Source organism: Cupressus sempervirens, chromosome 8 (assembly GCF_028749045.1).
Source record: "Cupressus sempervirens isolate cs-2001-9-10 chromosome 8, ASM2874904v1, whole genome shotgun sequence".
NCBI lineage: Eukaryota > Viridiplantae > Streptophyta > Pinopsida > Cupressales > Cupressaceae > Cupressus > Cupressus sempervirens.
In genome coordinates this window covers 155,310,640-155,337,734 of record NC_143125.1, presented here as the reverse complement: position 1 = coordinate 155,337,734, position 27,095 = coordinate 155,310,640, and the positions used below count along the sequence as shown (strand labels likewise).

The 27,095-nt window shown below is 34.0% G+C and overlaps 1 protein-coding gene across 2 annotated transcripts in view; it reads right to left on the bottom strand.

The window, feature by feature from the left end:
- Positions 1 to 27,095, bottom strand: part of TRP1 (tryptophan biosynthesis 1) — a 219,028-nt gene that overhangs the window by 45,245 nt on the left and 146,688 nt on the right. For both annotated transcript variants that reach the window (XM_089797068.1, XM_089797067.1), the window contains exons 6-8: positions 17,373 to 17,463; positions 17,211 to 17,270; positions 16,697 to 16,815 (exon numbers count right to left, since the gene is read on the bottom strand). In XM_089797068.1, coding sequence (XP_089653194.1) covers positions 16,697 to 16,815; positions 17,211 to 17,270; positions 17,373 to 17,463 — 270 coding nt within the window. The remainder of the gene's footprint in view (positions 1 to 16,696; positions 16,816 to 17,210; positions 17,271 to 17,372; positions 17,464 to 27,095) is intronic.

The window sequence follows — 27,095 nt, the reverse complement described above, 5'->3', positions numbered from 1 at the left end:
AGGTAAGATGGGTAAGTATTGATATCATAAAGTTTTGTAGGTGAGTTAGGATATTTAGTTATACTTTAAGTTTTATTTCTTTAGAAGATAGAATTATTTTATTTATTATTGTTTTATTTTGAAAGGAAAATTTGAATTAAAGGATCATTCAGAGAATATTCTTTGTTGCTCAAATTCATTAAGTCTTTTTTTTTTTTCCTATACATTTTCCAGTGAGCAAATTTGCTCTTGGAAGTGCCTATTCTCTTTGAAACAAATATTATGAACCAAGATGCATATGTTTGAGATAAAGATTTCATTATTGAACTAGGTTTCAAGTGATCCATAGTTTCATTAATCTATTAAGCTATCATGTTAATGCAAGAGTGTGCATGAGAAAATCTCTTAGCCTTTAAATTTGAATTGCATGTTCCATGCATAAATATCCAGTGCATACTATGAGTTCTAAATTTCTTTCAATTGAATACAAAATTTACAACTTCTAAATTTCATCGATACCATATGAGAATGGAGAATTTGATGCAAGGTAAGATATCATATGCATGATTTACAAAGGTGGCGAATAATTCTATTACAACTTGCGTGAATCCATTTGTGAATTTTGACAAGAATGGATATATACCGAGGAAACCACATTGTTGAATTTGTGTTGATTACATCATAATTCTTATACAACAATCTATCAGACTTTATCATATCCAATGCTATTTCTTTCATTACCACAATTGAAATTTGAATGATCATTAATCAAGAACATTTATCTATCCACTATTCCTTCACAATATAAGACAAATTATGAAATCACAAAGAACATTGCAAGGAACTCCCAAAATCTCTTTTTTTTTTTTTTTTTTATGCAACCTGGTTCAAGACTCCATCGGGAAAGAACCAGTAAGAAAACCCAATTTCATTACCAACCATTCACAATATAAATTTACATATAATTACATCAAATTCACAATACAATGATGATTTCTTCAAGCTTCTTCACAATACTTTATCCCTTCAACTTCAATTCTTCATGGAACCACAAGGGGAAACAAGGCTGACCCAGGGCAATTCAACACAATCATAAAGACCCAATTCAACATACACCCATCCGGTTTAACACACTAGATCCATCCATAGGACCTTATTAGGGGGGGGGGGGGGGGGGGGTGGATTTTCCCAATGTGAGATATCAATCACCATACCTTAACATAACCCTTTCGGGGTTAAAACTCAAGAACTTTCTTTGTTCCTCAAATGCCCTTTCGGGGCCGATTCAACAAGAATTTTCTTTCCTTTCCATACTCAAGATTTCACAATATCAACAAGGTATGTGATGATCGGTAGGGGCCCATACACCCTACCCTTTTTTCCCTCCTCTCACCATGAAAGGAGACTCTGCACCACTGAGGTCCAACTAAAGCCCTACCCCCACATGGCTACTTCTTCCCTATCCAAGGGTGAGTAATGCCAAATACAACCCCATGAAAACCCCTCAATACAATACATCAAGATGAACAAGAACACATCAAGAACAACACAAAAGAACCCCTCCAAAATCAATCCAACATACAAGCAAACAACAATAACAACACAACACAATGTGCAAGAACAAGCATGATCAAAACATGGAGAAAACCAAAATACAAAGCCAAGAATCCTACCTTCACCAAGGTGTGATGGTACCAATGGAGGTTTGAGAAGAGCTTCCTTTTCCTCCTTCCCTCTCCCACTATCTTCCAAGCTTTCTCTAAAAAAAATAGAGATTGGGTGACCAAACACTAGACCAAGGAAGGCCTCCAAATAAGCCTCCAACTCAACCACCCAAAAGGAGTCATAACTATTTCCACCCACTAGCCACTCTAGAAACTCCTAACTCAACCTACACCATGGTTAAACCTTAAAAGGAGGTGGGGTAAGACAACTCATGACCACCACTTGCAATTTTCGCACAAAGGCAAAAAGGGGACTTTTGAGTGACCTCAAAAGTCAACAAAAGGGGCTTAGGGGTTGGAAAAGACCCCTAACCCATACCCATACCCCTTGGGTATAATTATTCCACGTTAAAAGCCTTAGGAAAGAGGTTAAGAGACAAATAAAATCTAGAGATAAAATAGGTCTATCTAACAACTCTAACTTGCAAATCAAGCACAAATCTGAAATAGGGATAACTAACCCTAATTAAGAACTTAATAGAAAATTGACACTAACTTGAACCAACTTGAATCCAAAGGTTAAACAATTAACCCTAACTAGCATACCGAAGCACATAAACACTTTACGAGTGTCAAGCGACACTGAAAGAACATAATTACGAACAATAGGGTTTCCAAATTTTAGCACATGGAGATAAGTTTTGTTCCTCCGTAGGGTTTCTCGGCTAAATATCTGCACACTCATTGCACACATCAGTAGTCCCGAAAAATCACATATATATAAACGTATATGTATCAAAAAAAAATTTTATAAATTAAAACATACATCAATAAGAGTTTCTTCATCCTACATAATTTTTAACCTTTTGAAATGTCTTAAATCAAATCTCAATCCTACATTTACTGATTTCGTCAACATACATATATATGAACATTAAAGGACAATCATCAAATATATCTGGAAATAACATCACACAACATGAAATAATAAAATATGTTCTAAGCATCAGATAATGTCTCGACATCTCGAGTCGCGGATAACAAAATAAGAGTAATGTATCCCTATGCTATGATGGGTTGGGGGCGAGGCCTCACAGAGGAGTTGAGTGATGCTCTCAACTTCTATTTTGGGCTTGAGGTTTGGGCTCCAAGAATCTTTAAGGGAGCGTCTATTTATAGTAAGTCATCCAGTCAAGTTCATTCATCATCTTTCGTCATCAACATCACTCTGGTGTTGTTAGATTTCGATTCTAATACTTCTTTTGTTGTTTTCACAAGACCGGTGAATTATTATTATTCATCTAAATATACTAAGGTTGTGTTTTGTTGGCATTATATGTTGATCACCTCAGTATCATAGCTCATTGGAATCAGGATGAAAAGTTTTAAATCGTGGGCACAAGAAACAGGGGTCTTGCGTGTCAAAATATTATGTTATGGCGGAAAAGGTCATTTTTGGAATCAAAACCAATAAATAAATTATATTATAATGGGTGAAGTTCATTTGGGAAACTTGTGCCATTTGGAGATTATAAATATGAGGCCACTTGATGGAAAAGGCATCCAATTGATTTTTTTTTTTTGTTGCCTTCGAAGAGTTTCTGAGTTTGCAGATTTCTTTGCCCTTGTTGAAGTATAAGGGTTTTGAATTGAGAAGTGCTTGGTAATTCACACCTGAGGCATTGTGAATTATTTATGAGTATTATTATTGTCTTCTCATATTGTTTTTCTTCTGTGACTTGAGAAGAAATTTATCACTGTGGGTTTGGAGTTTAAATTGATTTTCCAATTCACTGCTGAAAATATAGTGGAATTGTGCTTGGTTGCTTCATATGATTTGGGCGACAATCTGGAGAATAGATTTGTGAATTTGTTGCAGCCTACTGACTGTTGTTACTGTGAATAGAAGGCCTTAAAATTATTTCAGCTTGAGGTGTTTTCCTGCTATGATAGTCACAAAGTGGCAGCTTGTTGAATTAAGGGTTTGTGCATCTGCATATAGCTGTTACAGGGAGTCTGATTTGGTGGTAATTTTGAAGTGATATATCTTCTGCAAATAGGGGTCAATTGGTGGCTGTGTGAGTGCCATTGATACCTCTTGTTTTTGTGTCCATGTGGCTGCCAGTCTGGGCAATTATCTGAGAAGAATAATCTGCATATTGAGAGATAATTTTGCCCTATTGGGCTGCTTGTTTTAGCACCAGCATTGTTTGTGATTGGCGTCTTTTCTTGAGAGTATTGAGATGCATTCAAGGCCTATATCAGACTGGTCATTGGGTGTTGGAGCTGGACAATTTCTTCCTGCAGAATTCAAGCATCATTTTTGGTGTTGGTTCTCACCATTATGGCACTACCTCTCTAGTCAAGCATGTGCATTAAAGACTCAATTTGGTGGGATCAAATGTCATAGTATTACTAGTTTCTGAGGCCGCATTTATGCAAATCATTGATTGTCTGCTGCTATTCACATTTATCAGGTTCCAATCAAACTCATATTCTATTTGAATAATCATTGTATGCTAAATTTAGGAATTAATAATTGCAGATCAGTTTTGAGAATTTAGCTTGTAAGTATGAGTTGTTTATATCTGCTGAATTTTGCATTACATCTTCAGTACTACATTTGAGCTTTATTTCATTTCTAACTATCGAAAGCATATATTCTCAAAAAAAAAAATATACATACCAAACATCACATACAGTTATAAGCAAGGTTGTGTGCCAAGTGTTTGACGAAATGTCAAACTATTCATTAGAATAGAAAATTGATGTTTGGTGGAGCTATAATCAGTCCAGGCTATTACAGTTCCTGAGTATCCTCAAAAGAGCACTGCAAAACTAGGGTATCCGAATCCGACTCAACTGTACAAACCAGGTCAGACCCACAATCACGAAGGGGGCTCTAAAAATTTCTAGTAATGAACTCATGCAAATCCTCGTAAGGGTCACCATGCTCCATACTGTGGACAACATAGTACAAGAAGACCAATGGGAAATAACACACTTCAATGAAGATATCCCTTTAATGTAACGTTGTCCAACCCACATGAATCTGGCGGAAACGTCAAAATTGACCATGAAAGTCATGCTAGAAAGTGTTGAATTATCACGATTGTTGCAAATGTACTAACATTGCCATTATTATAGGTGTGTTCCAAATGCAGATTTGAATCTCATATAAATATGAGAGGAGACATGACTCATAAAGAGACATGTATCTATGGTTTAATCATCATTAATCAATAATATATTAACAAAACAAAAATGTATAACAATATATATATATACATATATATATATATATATATATATATATATATAATTTAATATGGATAAGTATATATAGTTAATGATGATTTACCAATAACAATAATGTATCTCAGATTGAATCAATCCAACTAAAGCTACAACATTAACACTCCCTCATAGCTAGGGAGGATTTGTAGAACACATTATGCTCTTAAGTATATGAAGAGATATCATCTTAGTATGATATTCCTGGAATGACATATTTAAGGATATCAACATAAACCCATCAACATAGATGTTATATTTCAATATAATCTAAAGTATGATTCAACAAGAAATATCAATCATATGATATTCATCATTCATATATTCTTTTGGTATGTGCATTGGTATCAAATCCTTGACGCCTACCAAAAGAATATGTTATATCCTAGAAGGATATGAGTTGTCTCATTTCCGGCACTCTGGGACAACAACTTAACAAGATATTACAATGTCATGGCCTATATCATGACAAGCATCATGATCTTCAGCACTCTGGGACAACAACTTGAGGAAGTCTGATCACGATATGTTCATTATCATGACTTCTAGCACTCTGGGTCAACAACTTAATGAAGTTTGTCATGATAATTGGTCTACCATTTATAAGATCATCGCGTTACAATGATTACCTTTTGTGTATATATGTTAATGAAAGATCATCACCTTTCATTACATATCATATGCAAAATAGTAACCACCATGAACTAAGTTAGAGGGTGGTACAAAGGTTTTCACCTCAATTCTCTCACACAAAGAAGAATACATTACAATGAATTTCACCAAGAGCTTCTCCCTCATAGAGAAGATATCATTCACAAAGGATTGCACCTCTAAAATTCTCCCTCTAAACAATGATCCTAGGAAGTCAGGTCTTGTAGTTACTCCCTTTGAGACTCTCTTCATCCAAGGATGTCTATCTGACTCCCTCTGAATCTGATATTTATCTTTCAACCTTCAGGTGAAAAGTTATTACTTCCTCGTGATGTACATATGAGTAGCCCCATCACAATCATGTAGTCATACACATGTATGTTAGACTTCGTCTAAGTATCAATCTTCTGAGCTCCTTGTATAAGGTTGTCTCTGATTAAGTATTGAAGTCCCTCTTGATATGAAAGGATACACATAATCTCAATCATCAAAGATATTCACTTCTTGAGCCTCACTTTAAATAGCCAAATCATCAGATGACTAATAAATTCTAGATCACAACTTCTTTCGAGTTACTACCATAAGATTGAGTTTGCACAATATTTTGTAACGTGTGTAGAGTACCAACCTTACTTTTCCTGCAAGAACATCTTCAAATATTAAAAGAAAAGATCAAGGCAAATAACTTTTAATAGTATAATTACAAATGAGAGAGAGACTACAATGAGTAGATTAATGTAATACTCAAAGATAAGAATACTTATCTGCACATGAAGGTCCATAAAATTTTGAGAATGAAACATCTCCTTTCTAAAGATGGTAGAAGTGGGAATGGAACATTGGTTAACATTCTCCCCCACAATGCAAAATTCCTACTCATAGAGTTTTCAGTCACTAGGTAGCAAATTTGTGAACAACTCCATTTTCTTTATTTGAAATAGAAGGAACTCCATCATCCAACTTGAAGAGTTACATCAGCATCTACCTCAAAGTGATTTATCCATCAACTGAAGATAATCTTAATTCTCCACATTATCATTAATATCTCCAAAACATTTTAATGTATAAGTCATGACACTTAACATAAAATAAAGATAGATACTTTGAAATCATTCTGTCCACATCTAGTAATAGCAACTACATTGAACAGAGATCTCATCATCAAATACAATATCATACTATGTTCATTAGTGTCTGGAGAAAGCTAGCTACCATGCTTCAACTTTTGAACTATAAAGATTAGATATTCTATGTGCCTGGAAATCAACCTTCACAACAGCAGCAACACAAGAGCCTTTACGTTATATCTTCCATTGGAAATCAGATGATTGTCGCTTGAGGAACTCCAACACTTACTAAGCCTTGATAATAAACATCGTTTCAACTATAAAATTTCATATGTGCCCAAGAGTGGTATGTTGATACTTGTCTATCCTCAAAAACTCAAACATAAATCTCACTACAATTCCTATAGGAGGTATCTAAAGGATTTGCATGCTAGACATATAATAGACAATAATCTTTACTTATATTCACATGCATCGAACTCAGCTAGTTGAATATTTATTTGCAATGTTCTTAAACACTAAAGCCTCTATGATTTCAAATTAGAAATTTTTCTTATCTCTACCCCATGAAAGTATTGCACAACTTAGCTCGCAAAGGCACATTATGGGTTCCCCCTTCATTCGTGGTGGCAATCCTTTCGTTTCTTTTATATTTTCTCGCTTTAAAAATCACTCTTTCATCCTCATTCACTGGTGTCTTTCTCTGCTGGGAAATTTGTTTCTTTGCAACTTATGCTTCTCTCGTAAGCCTCATCTATGCATTTCTTCATATGATTTAAGGAGATCTTATTCGCTACCCATAAATTCCTTGCGTTATCTGTCAGCATGCATACCTAATCTAAAAATTCCTCGTATCTACGAAAAAAAATCTTCTAGAGATGCTGAATAAAAACTTCTTTTGATCCAAATCAAGTAACTCCCAATCTAGAGCAGGGGTGCAACCACATAGTTTGTCACCAAAGATCGATCCACAGAGGAACTAAATTCCTACCGCATTTTGTTATCTTCTTAATTAAAACACTCAATGGCGATATGTATAGTTTGGTCAAGAATGTAGAAGACATGTGGTCCAATGCATTGGTAAGTATGTCAAGGAAAGGAATACGCTCTAGTTCTAGTTTTAGCTCGAGCATTTGGAAGCTAATGAGGCATCTATAGCATACAAAAAACCATCCTACAATAGTGAAAATACACTAGATGGTAAATAATGGAGATGGTTCGTGCAATTGAGATCTCACAAATATAACCTTGGCACCCATGAACACAACACTAAATGTTATCGCACACACTAGTAAATTGCTGACCCATGACCTATTCAACACATAATCAGGTTGGGAAACATGCGCTACAATCAATGATTTAAGTATCTCAAATTGATAAGAGATGGTCTCACTACTATCCCTAGGACTCTCAATATTGATTGCCACAACAATCCTACTCCCTAGATTATCACGAATGGATTGACCACGGATGATTGCCATATTGGTGGAATCAATTGACAGTTGTTTAGAATCACTAGTTTCAACTGTTGATCTCTTTGTGTACTTCCAATACTCACATTTTGGGCATCTATGTATCCAACCCATTGCAGATAGAGAGCATAGATAAAAACGGAATATCTAAGAAGCCTTTTTGTATGTCATACACACATCTATGAATATGTAGATTACCAGGACAACTGTGCCTACAAAGAGCATGACCTTGTCACTTACGATGCTTGTCATTGCCTCTCACACAAATGATTTTCAGGGCTATGCTTCCTTATGTATCATTTGCATATATATTTCATCTTTATACAATTGTTTCTATCATATATATTTTTTCCTTTGAATTGCTTGCTCCTCCTTTAGCATTCATGCTACTTTGTAGAGTGATTTTTACCTCTATTCCATTTATATGTCCTAGGGGTCTCATATATAAATACTCTTGTTTATGCATTGATTTCTCTATGACTAATTAAAAATATCATATGCTTTTGTTATCGACAATGACCCACAAGAGAAAGATGCGGGATGAATCTTTCAACTATAAATTTACTGTCTGTAACATTGTCGTCAAGATAGAGTCTAAAGGTTCGTACAAGACTATTGTAATGGTTCGTATTGCTTGAGAAAAGGGGTTGCTTTCCCCTTTCTTATGCACACTCTCACTTCTCATTCTCAGCTGCAACTACATCTCTGAAGACGACAAAATTCGTTTGCATATAAAAGAGAGTGATTGAATTGGCGGAGGTAATAATTTGACAAACTAGAATGCTTCTGACGAAGAACCCTTGAAGTTGGAATGGGATCTCTTGTAATTATTCAAATGTTGTTACTACACTTAATATCACTAGCACATCACTATCAAACAATCTGTCTTCTACCATATGCCTTCCTCAAGTCTAGATATCTTTGCTGAGAAATCGACAACACTCTTTATTTTCCATGTAATTAACACTTGAATATATTAGTCACAAGATGAGTAGAAATATACACATTCTCACTGATAGTTCTTTTTTCTTAGAAACAAGTCAATGACGTGAGACAGAATAAATGAACCGTAATAAGTGTTACATCCCAAATTTTGCCCTAAAATTTTAAAATGATGATAGCCGTTGAAAACAAATTACTTTTTGATCATGTGAAACAAGTTAGTTAATTATAACTATTGTATCGATTTATTTCTTCTTCCTGATTATGTGAAAATGAGTTAGTTAATTATAGTCGTTGTATCGATCATGTGAAAATGAGTTAGTTAATTCTAGCCGTTCTATTGATTTATTTCTTCTTCCTGATCATGTGATAATGAGTTAGTTAATTATAGCCATTGTATCTATCATGAGAAAGTGAGTTAGTTAATTATAGCCATTGTATCAATTTAATTCTTCCGATCATGTGAAATGAGTTTGTTAAAATACATATAGGATGATGAGATATTTTCATGAACATGAGAGGGAAGTTAATTATTCTGATGGTGACGAAATCTAAATGGTTGCTAGATGATTTTGAATTAACGATTTATAAATCTTGAATTGATGTCTTGGCAAAAATGTTGTTTTGATTGATTACAGGAAGGAGACTGGAGAGAGAGGGTAAGCATTGCTAAACGGGGTCATCAGAAGGGGATGGTCGAATAGCCCAGTCATTAGAACCGATAGGTTTGTCCTAAAACCTATCTTGGCAAGACTACTAGGACTTGACAACATATTACATGGTGGAACCGCATGAGCTTTAAACGGATCATTAAAATAAATAGTATAAAGTAAACATAATTCTTACCTTTAAAAGAATTAACAAATATTATTATTATTATTTAATTATTATTAAACATTCTTTAATACGAACACATGTGACACCAATACATTACAAATCATAATCTAATGCTGCCACTTTATCAATATGTGCTCATGAACATATAAAATAATATATAATAATAATAAAACAACAATAACCCTTTAACTCCCAATTTTTCTTCTTCCCTCCTTCCTTCTTTTCTTTAAAATCAATTTGAGTGAAATTCAAATGGGTTCTTGTAACCATAGGGAGCTGAATAGACAAGCTCTTCTTTTAATTAGAGTTCATACCCGAGAATGATTCATTCTTCCTACTCTCCATATTATTTCCTTGCTAGCGATAGCTCCTAATTTACCGAGTCTGGTAATCGATATTTGCTCTCTGATTACAAGCTGTCACCAACATATCATCTCAGTCTATGCCGCAGGTCGCAGAACAGTTAGTAGGACAAATACCAACAACAAAGCAAGCAGTTTTGCAATAAGAGAGTCACGTAAGACCTTTGATTAATCCTGTTCCTTGTTCTTTTTAAATCGTTGAGTCTCTAGCTTAGTATCAATCACAATTAATATGTTGTGTTGCAATTATGTAATTCTTTGCATGTAAATCAATGACTCTGTAGCATAGGTATGGAAAACCATTGTCAAGCTTAACCATGCAATTTAATACCACTGAGTCTTTTCAGAACACCAATATCTTAATGTCGTGTTGCAAGTCATGCGTTGCCTTGTAATTAAATTGTCGAGTATACAGCATAAGTACAACATACCACACCATAGTGTCGTGTTGCAATTCATGATTCCTTAATCTTTCCATTCGTACTTTCCATGTTATTAATTCTCAAATTCCATAAATACTGTTATATGTGTATGATTTGGATTCAAGAAATAAAATAAGGATAAATGCATTGAAATAATGTATTTAATTTTTAACCATGATCTTATACACAAATAATATCTCTGTTCAAGATATAAATGCATCCTCTTATAAGATGATATCATGAACACCGAGGAATTCACCAAGTAATCGAGGTGAAGAAGGTGTAAATCAATGTCAAGAATATGAAATTGCAAGCACCTGGGAATCACTAGCTTGGTAGCCTGAAAGAGGTGAGGAGGTGTAGACAATTTGCACAAGAAAGAAAAAGATCAGATATAATAAAATAAGTTTAAAAATACAAAAGCTCATGCATGTTCCATTAATGTATAAGTTGTCAAGCCAAGTGGTGGAGATTGGGTTTGTATACCCAATTGGAAAATCCTTGGCCAAGGTGGAATTTAGGCGAATGTGCCGAACATGTGATCTAGTTGATTGTCCATAAGCTTCAATTATTTTGGAGAATAAATGCTGGGACTTCAACCCACCGGGTTGCTCTGATGGTTGGACTTATGAACATCCCAATCTCGACCTCGGGGTAGGGAGGGCCGTTTTAATTATTTAGAATGTGTGGGGATAAGTAATGGTCCGCGGTTGGGAGGTTAAGCCTATGACAATGCTTCTCCTCTCACCAATGCTGAGGCTTGGACAACAAATTACAGAAATCCTTCCATTTTTATAGTATGTTTTCTTGCACTTAATACCTTCAATGATAGTTAGTTAATTTTCAATTTTCAAGATAAAGAAAGCATTTATTTTATGTGAATGTCAATTGTTTTAGATTAGTCGTATTTTAATTTCAAAAAAAGTTCAGTATTTCAAAATTATGTAGATTTACTTTCAGTTATAATCAGATAGTTTAAATCAATGTCATGTGAAAGGAATTATGATACTGTTAGTATTATTCAATTGAAATTAGTTTTACATTTTCGTTAAGAAAATTCGTATGTTACAATAAGATTTAGTAAACAACAATAATAGTGCTAAAGATCCATGATCAATGAATATATATTAATCTCTGTGGTAACTTTTATTGAAAAAATTCAGAACGACACTGCTCTAGATACACTATCAAGCCCCTTTATGTCCATAGTAATTTTTGAGACTAAGGAACTCAGGTTTGTGTAACCATCTAAACTACCTTAACTATCGAACAACTAAGTTTTCTTTAATCCCATAGTAATTGCAGACCCCCTTGGATCTGTTCGACAATGAATATTCCTCTCAATGGCCACATTAGTTTCTTCGATGCCTATGTAATAATTCTTTAATCTTGAGTCCAATGTCTTTAATTATTTTATTACATTTACAGCCGGCTCTGATACCATGTTGAATTATCGGGGCCACTGCAAATGTACTAACATTGACATTATTATAGGTGTGTTCCAAATGCAAATTTGAATCTCATATAAATATGAGAGGAGACATGTCTCTATGGTTTAATCATCATTAATTTATAATATATTAACAAAAATAATAATATGTATAACTATATATATATATATATATATATATATATATATATATATATATATATATAATTATAATATACTATAATATATATTATTTAACATGGATAAGTATATATAGGAAAAGATGGTTTACCAATAACAATCATGTATCCCAAATCGAATCAATCCAACTGAAGCTACAACCTTAACAAAAACACAGTCACTAATCAAATAGGTAACCCCACAAGAGCCCCTAACCCCACCGAAGCACCTGACCTCTTCCCTATAAGAAGACAACCATTGATAGTTGAAGATGCCAGGAAGAAGATAAACAGGGCTCTCATTAGTTTTTGTAATAAGGAGAATATTAGTAGAACCAAAAGCATCCTAGAAAAGACCTAGTAACAACCATAAAGTACCATTACTATTCCAACAATTGACACGTAGCAGACCACTGTGGGGCTCTCTCATGTCCAACTGCCATTGCGACCAACATTTGGCCTTGGCGACCTACCTCAATTCCCACCCAAATGGAGGAGATTCCCAAATAACAACCCTGAGGTTCCTGATAACAGCCCACTTCCCATTACACCTAGCTTCCACAAGACCCTGAGAGTGTTTCAATTTTGTTACCTGTAACTTAGTGAGATCCTCATCAAGATAGATCTTAGTGGAAAGAGGAAAGAGTTTCCTCCTCGCCCTAAGAACTCGAAGATGGTCGGTCAAAGAAAGAAACTAAGGACAAAGAGTGTTGTCCTGAACAATCCATGCCCTCGATGTCTATAATGTCAAGTTGATCGTTGAGAAAGGAGTGCCCTGTGGAAATGGGGTTGGTGGAGGAGGGAGTCCCTAAACTCGCAAATTGAGCTCGCTAGCCTGCCCAACTTGCTCATCTTAAAGTATGGCTTGAACAAGCTCCACAACCCCCAAGAGAGGAGGAGAAATCATGGTACCACAAATTGAAGCCCAGGACTGTAATCTTTTATCAGTTTCAGCAATGAAGTTGTTGTGAGAAGAGCACAACTCGGTATGTTTAGCTTTCAGTCCAGAGATGTCAGATTCTTTGATCTTGGTCTGTAAAATGCTTGAGTGTATCAATTGACGAAGGTCAACATTCTCGGTGATTAGTTTGCAGACTGTTTCATTAAGATCTCAAACAGAGATCTTCATGACAGTGTTGTCTTGTTCAAGCAGCAGAAGTCGCTCCAAGAGATCATGGAGTATGGCATCAAGAAGTTTCAAACGTTGATAGGTAAGCAAAGGAGTGGAGTTGGTCACAGGTTCCAACTCAGCCTCTTACATTTTCGTAGCACCCAATCAACAAAGAGGTGAAACACACAAGAATGCAACTACAGGAACAAACAGAGAAGCTTCCAAAAATCACTGTGATCAACTTGCTCAAAATTTCTCTATTCTCAATCACAATTCTCCAAAAAAAACAGGCGGAGAATGTAACAACAGCAAATAGTTGTCGTAGAATCTGTAGAAGTGTGAATAAGGCTACTACAAGATCACCAGTAATGCGGAAGCAAGGTCACTGCGATGGAAGATGCAAACACTTGGTGGTCACAATAGAGCAGAGCCCAAAAATCACTGTGAACAAATGCAACCACAGAAACTAGCAGAGAAACTCACTAAAAACAACCTACACAAAAATACTCTATTCTTAGACACTGCAATGGTAGATGCAAACGCTTGGTAGTCAAAATGGAGCAAAGCCTCCTGGCCAAGGAACTAACAGAAAAGAGTGAACACGACAACCCTAGCAACAATCCTCCCAACCTCCGAACGCATAGGTAATAGCGAATGGTGAAACAACAACAATGCTGTTGGAAAAATGTGTGAACATAGAGGCTAAAAGAAGTTGGAAGGAAGCAATGACAGGGGTGAGGTAAGAGATTGAACACAGGCAACCCTTGATATTGCCAATGACAAGCAAAATGAAGGCGGGAGTCATCATGACAAAGGCAAAGGCGAGCATGAAAGAGAAGGAAGAGAAAGCCCACTGCAAAAAACACAGCCATGCACACAACCACAAAAGCAAAGAGTCAAAAAAAAGGGAGGGACACAAGAACAACAGAAAGTCTATCAGTCAAGCTCATGGCACCAAGAAAAGCAGGAAAAACCAGCGTGGTGAAAGGTAGACAAATGTCGTGGTCACACGAGAAATCGCAAGCGAAGTCATCATTGAGAAACATTCAATGCAGCCTTGTATGAATAAATTATAGAACTATCATCATTTGATAGAAAGAAGATTTCTAATGGGGAATACGTACAAAATTAAAAAAGAAAAGTAGATGAAAGAGATTGCATCGAATTTGTGGAAGGAAGGATATGTATGATTGAATTCGAAAGCAAAGTTTATGCAGATTTGAAAGGGAGTTTTATGCAATTTAAGAATGAGATAGATATTCTTGATAAGGGAAAATATAGGGAAAGAAATAAAGGATATATAATATATATATATGGTTGGCAAGCATCAAGCTTCTAATATTATAAGGTAATATATCTGAATACTCTTAAGGATAAAGAATTATTATATCAATTAATTATATATATAGAAACATAAAAGCTTATATTGTTTGGGGAATAAATGGGCAAACAAGAGTAGGATTTTTTGAAAAATGGGAAAAAATCTAGAAAAAGAAAATTTACAAAAGAAAATGTAAAAAATTGAAAAAAAAGTCCAAAATTGCTTTTATTTTTAAATTAATAGACATTTCCATAGGATAGAAGATAAAGGACTTATAAATGAATCAAATCTCTTGGACAACGTTGGAGGACTCAAAGTTTTAAAAGTGATGTTGTTTATATAAATTTTAACCAAGCTATGATTTGAAGCAGCACCAAAATATGATGTGGGCTACTTATTCTTCAAAATCAGAATGAATCTTTTTTCGCAAAATATTGTCAATAAAAGAAAATCTTCATACTCATATTAATTAAATTCATTTGTGATATTGTAATCAAGATTCGTTTGTGTAGTTTTTGAGTCAAATTCATTGACCCAAGTTTCATGAGTAGTGGTTTACAAGATTCCATCTTTTGTGAGAATGAATGGAGCACTTAACACTCCTTGCATCAGGGTGATGCTCACAGAGGTTGAAATGTTCCATTTTTCAGACATTTGTAGTAAATTAAATAATTAAAATAGAAGTTGTCAGATTATATCAAATTAAATGACAACCTAATTTAATTATTTAATAAAGTATTAAAATGACTTTAATGGAGCCTAGTCAAAAAATTAATGAAGTCGTGTTAAGTTAAAATGGAAAATAACGAGAGAAAGATAAGAAGTATGAAGAGACAAATACAGCAAAACGAAGTAACAAGTATGTTTTATAAAAGAACATTTAGAGGGTCATTTTCTCCATGCGTGATTTTATGTTTAGTATCTCTTGGAAAGTTCTGGGAAGCTTGGTTTTCAACAGGTTTGTGGACGTAAACCCTAAGTTTGGAGGCAGTAGATGTAAACCCATTGTCTATTGGAGATATCACTAAGGTGTCTCACTTCGTGCTTCAAATTCATTCTTCTATTTTGTTTTAGTTCCATTGAAGATTTAAAGGCAATATTCCTATCTCATTTCACAATCTATATTTCAGCTGGATATTTTACAATTTTCAGTATAATGTGTTACATAAATTGAAATCAATTGCAAGCAGGTTATTTTTTAAAAGACTTGTGATAAAAATCTAGAATTAATGTCCTAGTGGGACATTACAGTTGTATTTGAGTTGGTTTTCCTGCCAACCTGTGAGTCAAATTTACAGAAAGACTCTATGAGAGACAAATTTATGAAAAAAAAATATCATTGTGTTGGCTGAGAGAATTTGAGGCGGAAATATATGTTTGAATGATGAATATATTAAATTCTCAATAGTTATTGATGGCCAATGGCATAAATTAGTATTGCAGCCGAGAGAACAATGAGTTTAAGATTTTAACATTGGTATGGTAGGCTCAACTTTGATATTGCAGTTGAAAATTAAAATTTCATTAAGGTGTGGGCCGGACTTGAAAAGATTGATATTTCAATTCTAGCATTGCCCACATTGTCAAAATGAACTGCTAGATTTATCATAATATCAATGTGTCATTCCAAAATTTTGTTAACAGCTTGTAAGCCGGATGCAATGAGTAAAATAAAACATAACAAATCATTGAAACGAGGGCGGTAAGAGCCCTAAATGACAAAACGCCATATAGCAAAGTAACATAGTAGTGCTATAACAAGGTAGCAAAAGGGGTAGCAAAAGGGGTTCACATTGCTTTACACAATGTATTCCTCTACTAAATATAATATCAATAAACATGTACTAAAAGCCCACCCTACTCATTATCCTTTATGTCCATGCGCATGGGTGTTATTCATTAATAAATCGTTTGGCAGTACAAAATGCAAACTAGTGGTAATGCAAACAAGAGAATAGGCATTTACCAAAGCATCTGCAATTGCACCTTTCTGACCAGACAAGACATCACGAAGAACCTTTGCATTGAATTCTGGTCTACCACCTCGCAAACTTTCTACATTGCATCGAGGAATTCCAAAATCCACTGCAAATTATTTTAAAGCCAAGCTTCAGCACTCTCCACAAATATGAAAATAATAATTATAGTAAATTCCAAACCAAAAGTAAAGTTATTCCAAGAGAAAAATCTACGAGTAGTTAGCATTGTGATATAGGCCTTTCTTTCAATAGCTCCATTTCTATATTTCTAAATATTGTTAATGCTACATACATGCATACATATATAAACATTGTAATAAAGCTCTTTCTTTTTAAATATCTCCACTAATGTTGATTTCCCAATATCCCATTCTCGATATTGTTATTGCTATATGTATTGCCTGTTAATTTGAATATTTATATGCATTTTTTTCATTAATTAATTACAAAAGTGCAAGAAAAGCTAGAAAAAGCACTAAAAACTGAGGTAAATGAATATACACGGATCAAAAGAAAACTTCTCAATCTTATCAGCTGTTACATCCAATATTATTCCAGGACCTGCATGAATACAGTTAAACATAAAAGCACTTAAAGCAGCAAAGAAAATATACTCTAATTAAGACAGCAATGCAAGATATTCATTCACACAAATAAGCTCACCAAGAGGGCTCATCTCATCTAAGCCCTCAGAATGAACTACTAGTGCTCTTTCTAATCCAAACATCTGGAGAGCCCTTGCCATTTTTTCAACCTGTCAATATGAAATGAGAAAATTACAAACAAATCATATTTCAAGTGTGTTACCATACTATTTGAATACCTGAATAAATTAGTTAGTATAAACAACTAATCTATATTTTGAAAAGTTCATCAACCATCAACAGAAACTAAATTTTTGCAAAGCTAATTTGCAAAGGGAACATCAACCAAAGAATTACCAAAACTTCTGTTACAAAGTAACATAGATTTTGAGAAAAACATACAAGATAAGGTCAGGTGATCCTTGTCCTTTTGAAGTTAAAACGTACTAAATTTTAAGAATATAGATTCAACGTGACTTGTCTTAGTTGAATAATAATCATTAAATTGCCGATACTCTAGATTATATTAAATAGCAATTGCAGCATTTTTTTATCTCAGAAGATCTAGTTTCATAAAGATGGTCAAAACTTAAGAATAACCTAATTTAACTTAATTTTTCTTACACTAAGTTGCAACTTTTTTTATGAATTTCTTAATGTATGCAAAAGTTCAGCCCAACTTCAAAGGAAAATCGTCATTGCATTTGGGATTTTTGTGATCTAATGCTATTTTTCCAAGTACAGGAGGCAATCTCTACATTTTAAATATTTAAATTAGAAAAAATTCCCTCTCATTTGGACATTCACCTTGGGTCGGAATCCCTTAAAGTATCTACTTGACACTTTACACTTGTTCATGACATCCTATGAAAGTTGAAGAGTCAACAATATCTCATAAAAGTATTTGAGGTAGTAGGCCACTTACATGATGCTTACTTAAGATGCATGTATGTAATGTTCCCTTTCTAGACTTATAGCATGATGATGTTGTTAACCTTGTTCCCCTTGGGGCTGGTAGGCTAATTAAGATATTTAAGGGACTTAGAGGTCATTTGGCCTAGGCAGCTTCAGTTACAGATCATTGTGAGGCATTTAGAGGCGGTTTAGACTTTAGTTACTATTTAAAGAAAATCATGACCTCAAGGGGAACTAACATGTCGATGATAAATGTTTAACATCGATAGAAGAATTATTTATCATTGATATGATTTATTTTGCATTAATAGAGTAATTTACTAAAGTTAGATTTAAATATTTAACTTTATTAATGTTAAGTCTATCATTGTGGGTAATATTTAATTAAAAGAGTTCCCTTGTATTTAATGTTAATTTTTTTTATCAGATTTAGATGTTCTAGGATTTTAATTTTATTCACTGTTATGCAGATGTATATGTTTATTCAATACCGATTGATTGATGCTTTATCACAATCTCACAATAATAATACGGAGATATGTATCAATATCAATTTGCTACCAATCGATATTGATCTGTTATAATATCAATATGGATATCAATCTGAGATATATTATAACAATATTGATTTACTATCAATATTAATCTGCAATAATATGAGGTTACTGAGATAGGAATAATCAAAAGGCTGAATACACTTGTCTTGCTCTGCACTTAATGATTTTGTATGTTACTAAGTATTGGAATGGCTTCACATAAAGAAGGCGACATTGAGTCATGTCTCACATAGAGACATGTTTCTATGTGTCACATGTCACTTAATTAATCATTAGTTACCACTCTCAGCCATTCAATTACACTTCAGCAATATCATTGATTATATCTGCAAAACACATCATAATATATCAGTATTAATTATCGATTCACTTCAGCAATAACATGATTATAAATTAGTCCAATATAATCAATCATGTATATGGATTTAATAATATGACTATTATTAAATACATATACATAATCGGTAATCATTAAATCCCTGATTATTAATCATATATGGATAGCAGAGATTAATTATGATTACCTTAATCATAGTGTCAGGAACCCCCAAATAAGGTGTTAAATCTTATCTACAGAAATATAATATTATTATTAAATTAATTGATCAATATTATAATTAAATCTATAATCAAATTAAATTAATATATATTGAAAAACATAGTAATAATAATAATAATCAATTAATATATATATATATATATATACCAAATTAAACAACAATCAAAAGATATTAATTTATAAATAGAAAACGATTAATATATTAAATAATAAACATGTATTGACAATTATACAAAAACAGAAAATAAATATCAAACTAAGCATTACGCTTCATCACATCCTACACACCATGATGCTTGGAAGCATCGTGGCAAGGGACATGTCCAATCCAATCACTGGAGACCATTGAAAAACACTGAGAAAAATGAAACAAAAATTCTCGTCTTGATTATCAAACAATCTGACAAAAATATCACACCACACATTGGTGTTTTGGACAAATAGGAAGGCATGAAGGGTCACCACGTGAATAAGGTAGGACCCATGTGTAATTACTCTAGGCCATACAATTAAATAAGGATATGCCGAAACAAGTTTGCGTGGATATGGGACTCTCAATCTTAAAAATGGAGTTAAATGTAGCATGTCGCATGGAACCCCATAATATACATAATTAAATAGGATATATCTATTTTAATTAATTTAATTTAAATCATATATATATCCAGCCTTAGACTCGGCTTGGACTTGGCCAAGTTCAAATCATTTTGAGACTTGGACTTGGGAGTCGAACTCGGCATGGACTTGGCAACAAGAAACCCATGAAATTCAAAGATTTAATAAGGATTTCAAATTTTTTTCATGCATCATTTAGCCAATTAACATCAAATACACAATAATTGAGATAAATAGAAGCTACTTTGCACATATCCACAACTTTTCATAAATCAGATAAGTATAAATGTGAATTTCTGAAAGAAATTACTTAAAAGTTAATATGAACAACATAATAAAAATATAGTGTCACTATCAAATTTCTATAATATTCATGGAATGTGCACTTTGTTGAATCAAACGTTCAAAACATATATCAAAATAAAGCCTCATAGTAGCCTATGTCCTCCTATAACTATGCCCAAGATAGGTCATGGAAGGTTCTAGAGCCATCATCTCTCCCTATATGTGAAGATGAACCTTAGTGACATGCTTATCACGATCATCCTCCTCATCCTCATACTCATCCTCATAATCCTCATCATCAGAGTCGGATCCATCCTTCTCGGCCTCAAGGTCTTGCACTAGGTCTCCCCATGCTCTAGCCTCCTCCACTGTCATTGCCATTGCCACTACCTCTGTCTCTTGATCCACCTGATCAACCCACTTCAAGTCTTCATCACTGAAGAAAGGATCATCAACTTCCAACTTCAATTTGACCTAAAATAGCCAAGAAAAGTTGTGTGAGATAACACTATTGAAGGCATGTTGAATCCTAAAATTTGGCTAAGCCTGGAGATTTCTAAAAACCCCCCAAAACCTAGAATCTGCATTGTAACTCCTCTGAAGTTGAAACCTATCTCAAACATCCTGATAGTATTTATAAAAATATAACTTAAAGTATAAGAAAGAAAATAAATGCAAATTATACTTAAATGTTATATTTGTATAAATCCTCTTGCCCCTAAGCTGGAAAACTTATTATATTTCGTTGGCTAATGGCAGAGCTGGAAAAATTATTATATTTCGTTGGCTAATGGCAAAGTCCAACCAACAGGACTTGGCGAGTCAACTGAGGCAGCTGCCTCAGCAAGTATGCCAAGACTTAGTCAGGACTTGGCTGAGTCCAAAGGTAATTTGCCTCATTTTTCCCACCTCACCTCAAGACTCATTGAGTACTCGCCGAGTCCTAAAACGTTGATATATATGGTAAGGTGTTGCATAAGTAATTAGAAAACTATATTGAAGAATTAAGCAATACCATATACACCATATGTGTTGTGGAACATCTTATGTATGGTAATATAATTGAGGGCATATATATGATGTTGATATAGACATATACCTAAATAAATAAACACAAATAGAATATAATTTTATTACATAAAGGAAGTATTAAGTAGATTTACATTTACAAATTCTATACAAATGTTTATAACTTGTAATGCAAAGGGATTAGGCTAGTTTTAGCCAATTCTCTTATTCTCTCACTATACTCCTAGGAGTTGATAGATGGTGTTGTGTGGGGAGAGGCAAAGTAAAACTAGAGGATGTACTGGTGTCAAGTGCCCTACGACAACTAAATCCATGCTCTCTTTAGTATGGGCATAGGTGTCACATCCCAATTTTGGCTCCACTTGAAATGTTCACATAACCATTGAGGTTTCATGTGAAGTCAGTTGATAGGTAAAATTAGTTACAATCATGTAACATGGTAAGATGGTTAATTGTTATAATTTCATATAAAGTTGGCATGCTAGTTAATCGTTATGATGATATTTTAATGTTATTTTGGAAAGTTGGTTATTCATCAGGAATTCATTACCACAGGAGCACGTCAAGGGGTGGACGCATTGTCATAAATGAATTGGGCATAGGGGCACCACCATCATTGGGCAAATAGGTACGAACCTTGAACCACCACGACTGAGGGTAAACGACTAAGCAAGCAAGAGCGTACATTGGACAATACCATGAGCTACTTGGTCAATTTTTATAACAAGAGAATTATTAAACATTTAATATCATAGGAAGAACTATTACCTCTCTCTTATTTTGAGACCATGGAAGTGATCTATATTATAAATTTCATATATATATTATATATATATGATGCCACCATGATACTCTAATGATATCTATGAATTGTACTTATATATATATATATATATATATATATATATATATATATATATATATGTTTGCATATCTAGAGAGAATATAATGATAGAAATAAATTATACGTACTCTCAAAATTACACACGTATAGATATATGTATATTTATGTAGAATTATAGGTAGAATTAAATAGCATGATCACATAATATGTATATATATACATATATATAAATGCATTTGTGTTGAACCATGGAGAAATATAATCTTTATAACTCCTCTCGATGAGTGGTGGCCATCTTCAAGTTGCCATTCATCTTTTAAATATTTGAATTTCCAAAACCTTCTTGAAACCGATGCTTTGTGAAACTATAAATTCCCACAACTGCAAGTGGCCGAGCATATAGAAAATCATATTATTATCGAGAAGCATCTTAGAACAAGAAGTTCAATTTTTTCTTTCCTAAACTTATTCACTATTCTTCTTCTCCTTCTCTATCGACACTTTGGATTGAGCAATAGTGGCGTGGGTGAAGCATAGCCAAGATCTATCTCAGCAAGAGCTGATCAATATTATTTTACAAGTCATTGATCAACCACAAATACTTCCTTTTCCATGCTTATTTTCATTTCAGATAATTATCTATTGCTATCGATACCAAGTTTTGATGTTATCAATTGAATGATGGTTCTTTAATACAACCTGCAATTACCATGGTCTGCGACCACGGGTCATCATAGTAGCGGAACCCCAAAAACATAAGCTCTTATTCTTTTCATTTATTTCTAATCTTGCATGATAACTACAATGGGGCGGATCATACTCCCCATAACATGTTCTTTGCTATATTATGCATGAAGTAATCTTGTGAGAATCCAAAACCTATATTATGATACTCTGACTTACCCACTGGTATTTGTTGTATACCACCTGGGGTAAGAATCGAAAAAGTATTCAAGGAAACCATATGTTAAAGATCTCATTATTAATAGCAGTCTCCTGGGATGCACCCAAGGCTAGTGAAGCTGTGTGAATGGGTGAAGAGGAGAGCATTCCTGCAAGGAAGAACAAACTATGATCAGATTCTCAACTTGCACGAACATCTTTAAAAGAAATTGTTAAAATCCAAGTCAGTGCATGATTGTCCAAGTATACTCACTTGTCAAGTCGAGTGGTGGAATTAAGTACTAGGATGCTCAGTGGCTGGACAAGGTGTTCCATGTCTATTTCTGAGTAGGGGGGGTCTTTCTCAAATGAGATTGTGTGGAGATAATTAAGGGTCCGCAGTTGGGAGGTTAAGCCCCTGACAATGTTTCCGCTCTCCACCAGATGCCAAGACATGCACAAGATAGAGATAAGTTATGCATTCAAACATCTTTTGGTAAGAAGTATTTTACTTTTATGATATTTGAAATTACAAGTTGAAGATATGCCTAATTGATTTATATCATTGAATTAGCTATTTCCTTCAATGAAATCAGCTTTCTCGTCAATGTAAATGGTAATCAGTTAAATCAATTGATCTTCCAATTCGACATGAATTATATCTATATGCTTAAGATAGGCCTACTTGATGGATATTATAACTGTCCTTTTACATGAAAAATGAAAATGAACGTATCTTTTAAACTATATGTTATTGCCATATTTAGCAATAGGAAAGAAAAAGGATGATACAATGGTATTTGATGCCTTAGATGGTATCTATCATTATGATGCAGTGGTATTTGATGCCCTAAATGGTAATTGGCATTTCGATAGTGGTATAACTCATAGTAATGAGACTCGCCGCAAGTCGGGCAAGTCATCCGAGTCAACGAGTCAAGTTACCTCAGCCGGATCAAAATGACCCGTAACCCTGGCTCGGTGGGTCAATTGAGCTAACTCACCTAACTTGCCTGACTCGGCTAGGTGACTCAACTGACTTGCCTAGGTGACTCTACTAACTCATTTGACATAATCGATGTATGTTATGCATGTGATCAAATTACTTTCTATCTTATGATGTTATTGTGTCTTAATCTTTATTCAATAATGGGTGCATGGAATTAATTTAAATCCAAAAAAACTCTAAATTTCAAGAGTTTTATCACTTTGCCGAGTCACTGTGGAGTCACAAGCGAGTACAAGCTGGGTCAGGAGTTGAGTTACCCTTGCCGAAATTGTTCCGAGTCCGAGTCTCATTACTTTGGACTATAACTATCTGTGCCCTAAGTGGTATATTTGGATTAAACTGGGTTTTGCAAATGTTCCCTAGGTAGATGCCAGTTTCAAAATTTAGGTTATGAAAAACTCAAATTTTATATATACATTTATTGATGATGCTATCAATTGTTAGTTGTATAAAATTTGTTTAACTGATTGTAACCATTAATCTCATTCACATGAACATGACTATATAACTGTGTTCCTATGAATATAAAGTAATAACTGTATTTCTTTGATATGCAAGTTGTTAGTTAAGACCCGAAAAAAAAAAGGATGTTACAATAGGGGTGAAGTAAGGAATCAAGGTTAAAACATGTTAATTACTAGATGCATTATTAGGTGTGTGTGTATCATTACTTAAAATTGATTAACTTGTTTACAAAGTAATGGATGTTGAAATTTGATTATTGACAACCTCCAAGTAAGGGGCATTACACATAGCAGATAATCAAATCAAAATATTGTAAACAATAGAGATCAAATGTTCAAGGCCAGTTGCCCACTTATAAATTTGATTACATTGATTAGAAAAATTTGACTGAAGCTACATATTCTAACAATCCTTCTTAGCTAGGGAGAACTTCTATCCATAATGTAAATAAAATAGATCCACATATTGTGAGAAAGATATCAACTCATCGTGATATCAGAAGTTATGGTATATCCATGGATATGAAATCTCATGATATCCACCATAACCTTGAGTTAGATAAAGATATCACCTCACTATGACGTCAAGAGTTATGGCATGTCCACGAATATATCAAGTCACGTGATATTCACCATAGCTAACAATATCCATTATGGTACGTGTACCAGCATCAAGTCACATGATACCTACCATAAGGATTTGTATTCATGGCATATCCATAGATATTAAGTCACGTAATATCCACCATGAGTATCTCAGTAATATCACCAATTAGGGCTATACATAGATATCAAGTCTCATGATATCCACCATTTAATTGATATTACTTAAGAGATTTTCTTATCTCATTCTTTACAAGAATTGATAGTAATATCCACTCAATAAATACGACCAATGCAAGTCTTGTGGAGAATTTCTTATGGCCTAGTCTATGATTCACATTGTATTGGACTCCTTAGATAAATCATATTACTTCAAGACAAACTTATCACTTGTGATGACTAATAAACAAGTTGTAGCCATTTGATAATTGGTCATCTTATTGTATTGATAATGTCAAGCACCACCTTTTTCTGTTTCATATATACTCCTGCCCTTCATTAATTTATGAATTATTGTTACATTAACAATTTGCTGATTATTAGGCAAGAGCCTATAACACAACGGTAACTTGTGAGCCTCTTATGTGTGAGGTCAAGTTGACTCGAGCTTTAACACATAAAAATAATTAATTAAAACAAATAATACAAATTAATCTAGGCTCCAGCCGTTTATTGATAATAATTTTAAATAAAAAACAATTTCCTATTTATTCCAATAGTCATCACTGGCTTCATAACTAATTTTCTTTGCCCATAAAAATATATTTTGCATCAAGTCTTCTCAGTTTGTATTTGAAAATCTTACATTATTGAGATGATGTTTTATCTAGACATCCCTTGCTCAGTTTGTATAACTGCAGCCGATCTACTTTCGACATTATTGGCCAAGCTCATAAGTCATAGGACCTTTGCCAATGATCTGTAGAAACATTTTCGATCACATAGTTCCAGCCTGATCTAACAGACACATGCAGAGTATTCAATTGACATTGTTCCCGAGATGGATGAATGTCGACCAAATACATAAACATCAACCACAATGAAATCTTACTCTCAGCAGAGTTATCCCAGATGGTTTAATGTTGAACACCAATCATGTTTAGAAATCAGGAGCATATATAGTTTACAACTCATAATGACAAAAGCTCCCAGTGAATAAGATTAGGTAATCTCAGCAGCAGAAGCATATGAATAATATTGTGAAAAAAACATGGCACTCTAACTTCTTGAAATCATTCCTGATACTATATTTGTGCAGAAAGAAAGATTGACATAATTTAGAATCTCTATCCCCTTGGCTGCTGCCAATAATCATTACCAAGCTTGTACAGGAATTGGCTATGTTGCACATTAGCGGACATCATATCCACAAAAATTTACTTACCCAATAGTTTTAGTCGCATTCATAGAATACTTCCTGTATTGCGAATGCATTGAGTCACAAATACTAATACAAGGTGATTTTGGCCCAATCAATGAAATGCTACCACTATTCCACATACACCGTCTTCAGAATTCTGTAGAGAAAAAAAAAAATTATGTTTTCAACAGTGGCTACAACTGGAAGAAAGGTTGTGGAATTCTTTTATGTGCCTTTTAATCTATGGCTTTTGCAGAGCAGATTCCTTTCATTAACGAATTCACATTTGTCTTGCACAATCTTGTAAAAAAATTTGTATACTGCAATATTGTCATTAAGAATAGGGCTACCATGAATCACGAATGAATTCTTTAATCGCCATCTCTCCCTTATCCATATTGTCTATGTTTTTAATTGATACCTGCCATCAGTGATGTATATTCTGTTCAGGGTAGTAGTCCTCAAATGACTTTATTTTCTTCTGAACTCCCTGACCCTAAGTGTTGATACTTCTCCTATATGGCCCCCCATCTTTTCTCAGGATTTCCAGTCCATGTCTAAGCATGGTGTCCATTATCATGGAATGGTAAGAAGTTCCCACAAATGTTTTAAAAGAAACCCAATGCTTTCGGTTTGATAAATTGATAAATGTGTAAATATATTTCCGCAGTCCACAAAAC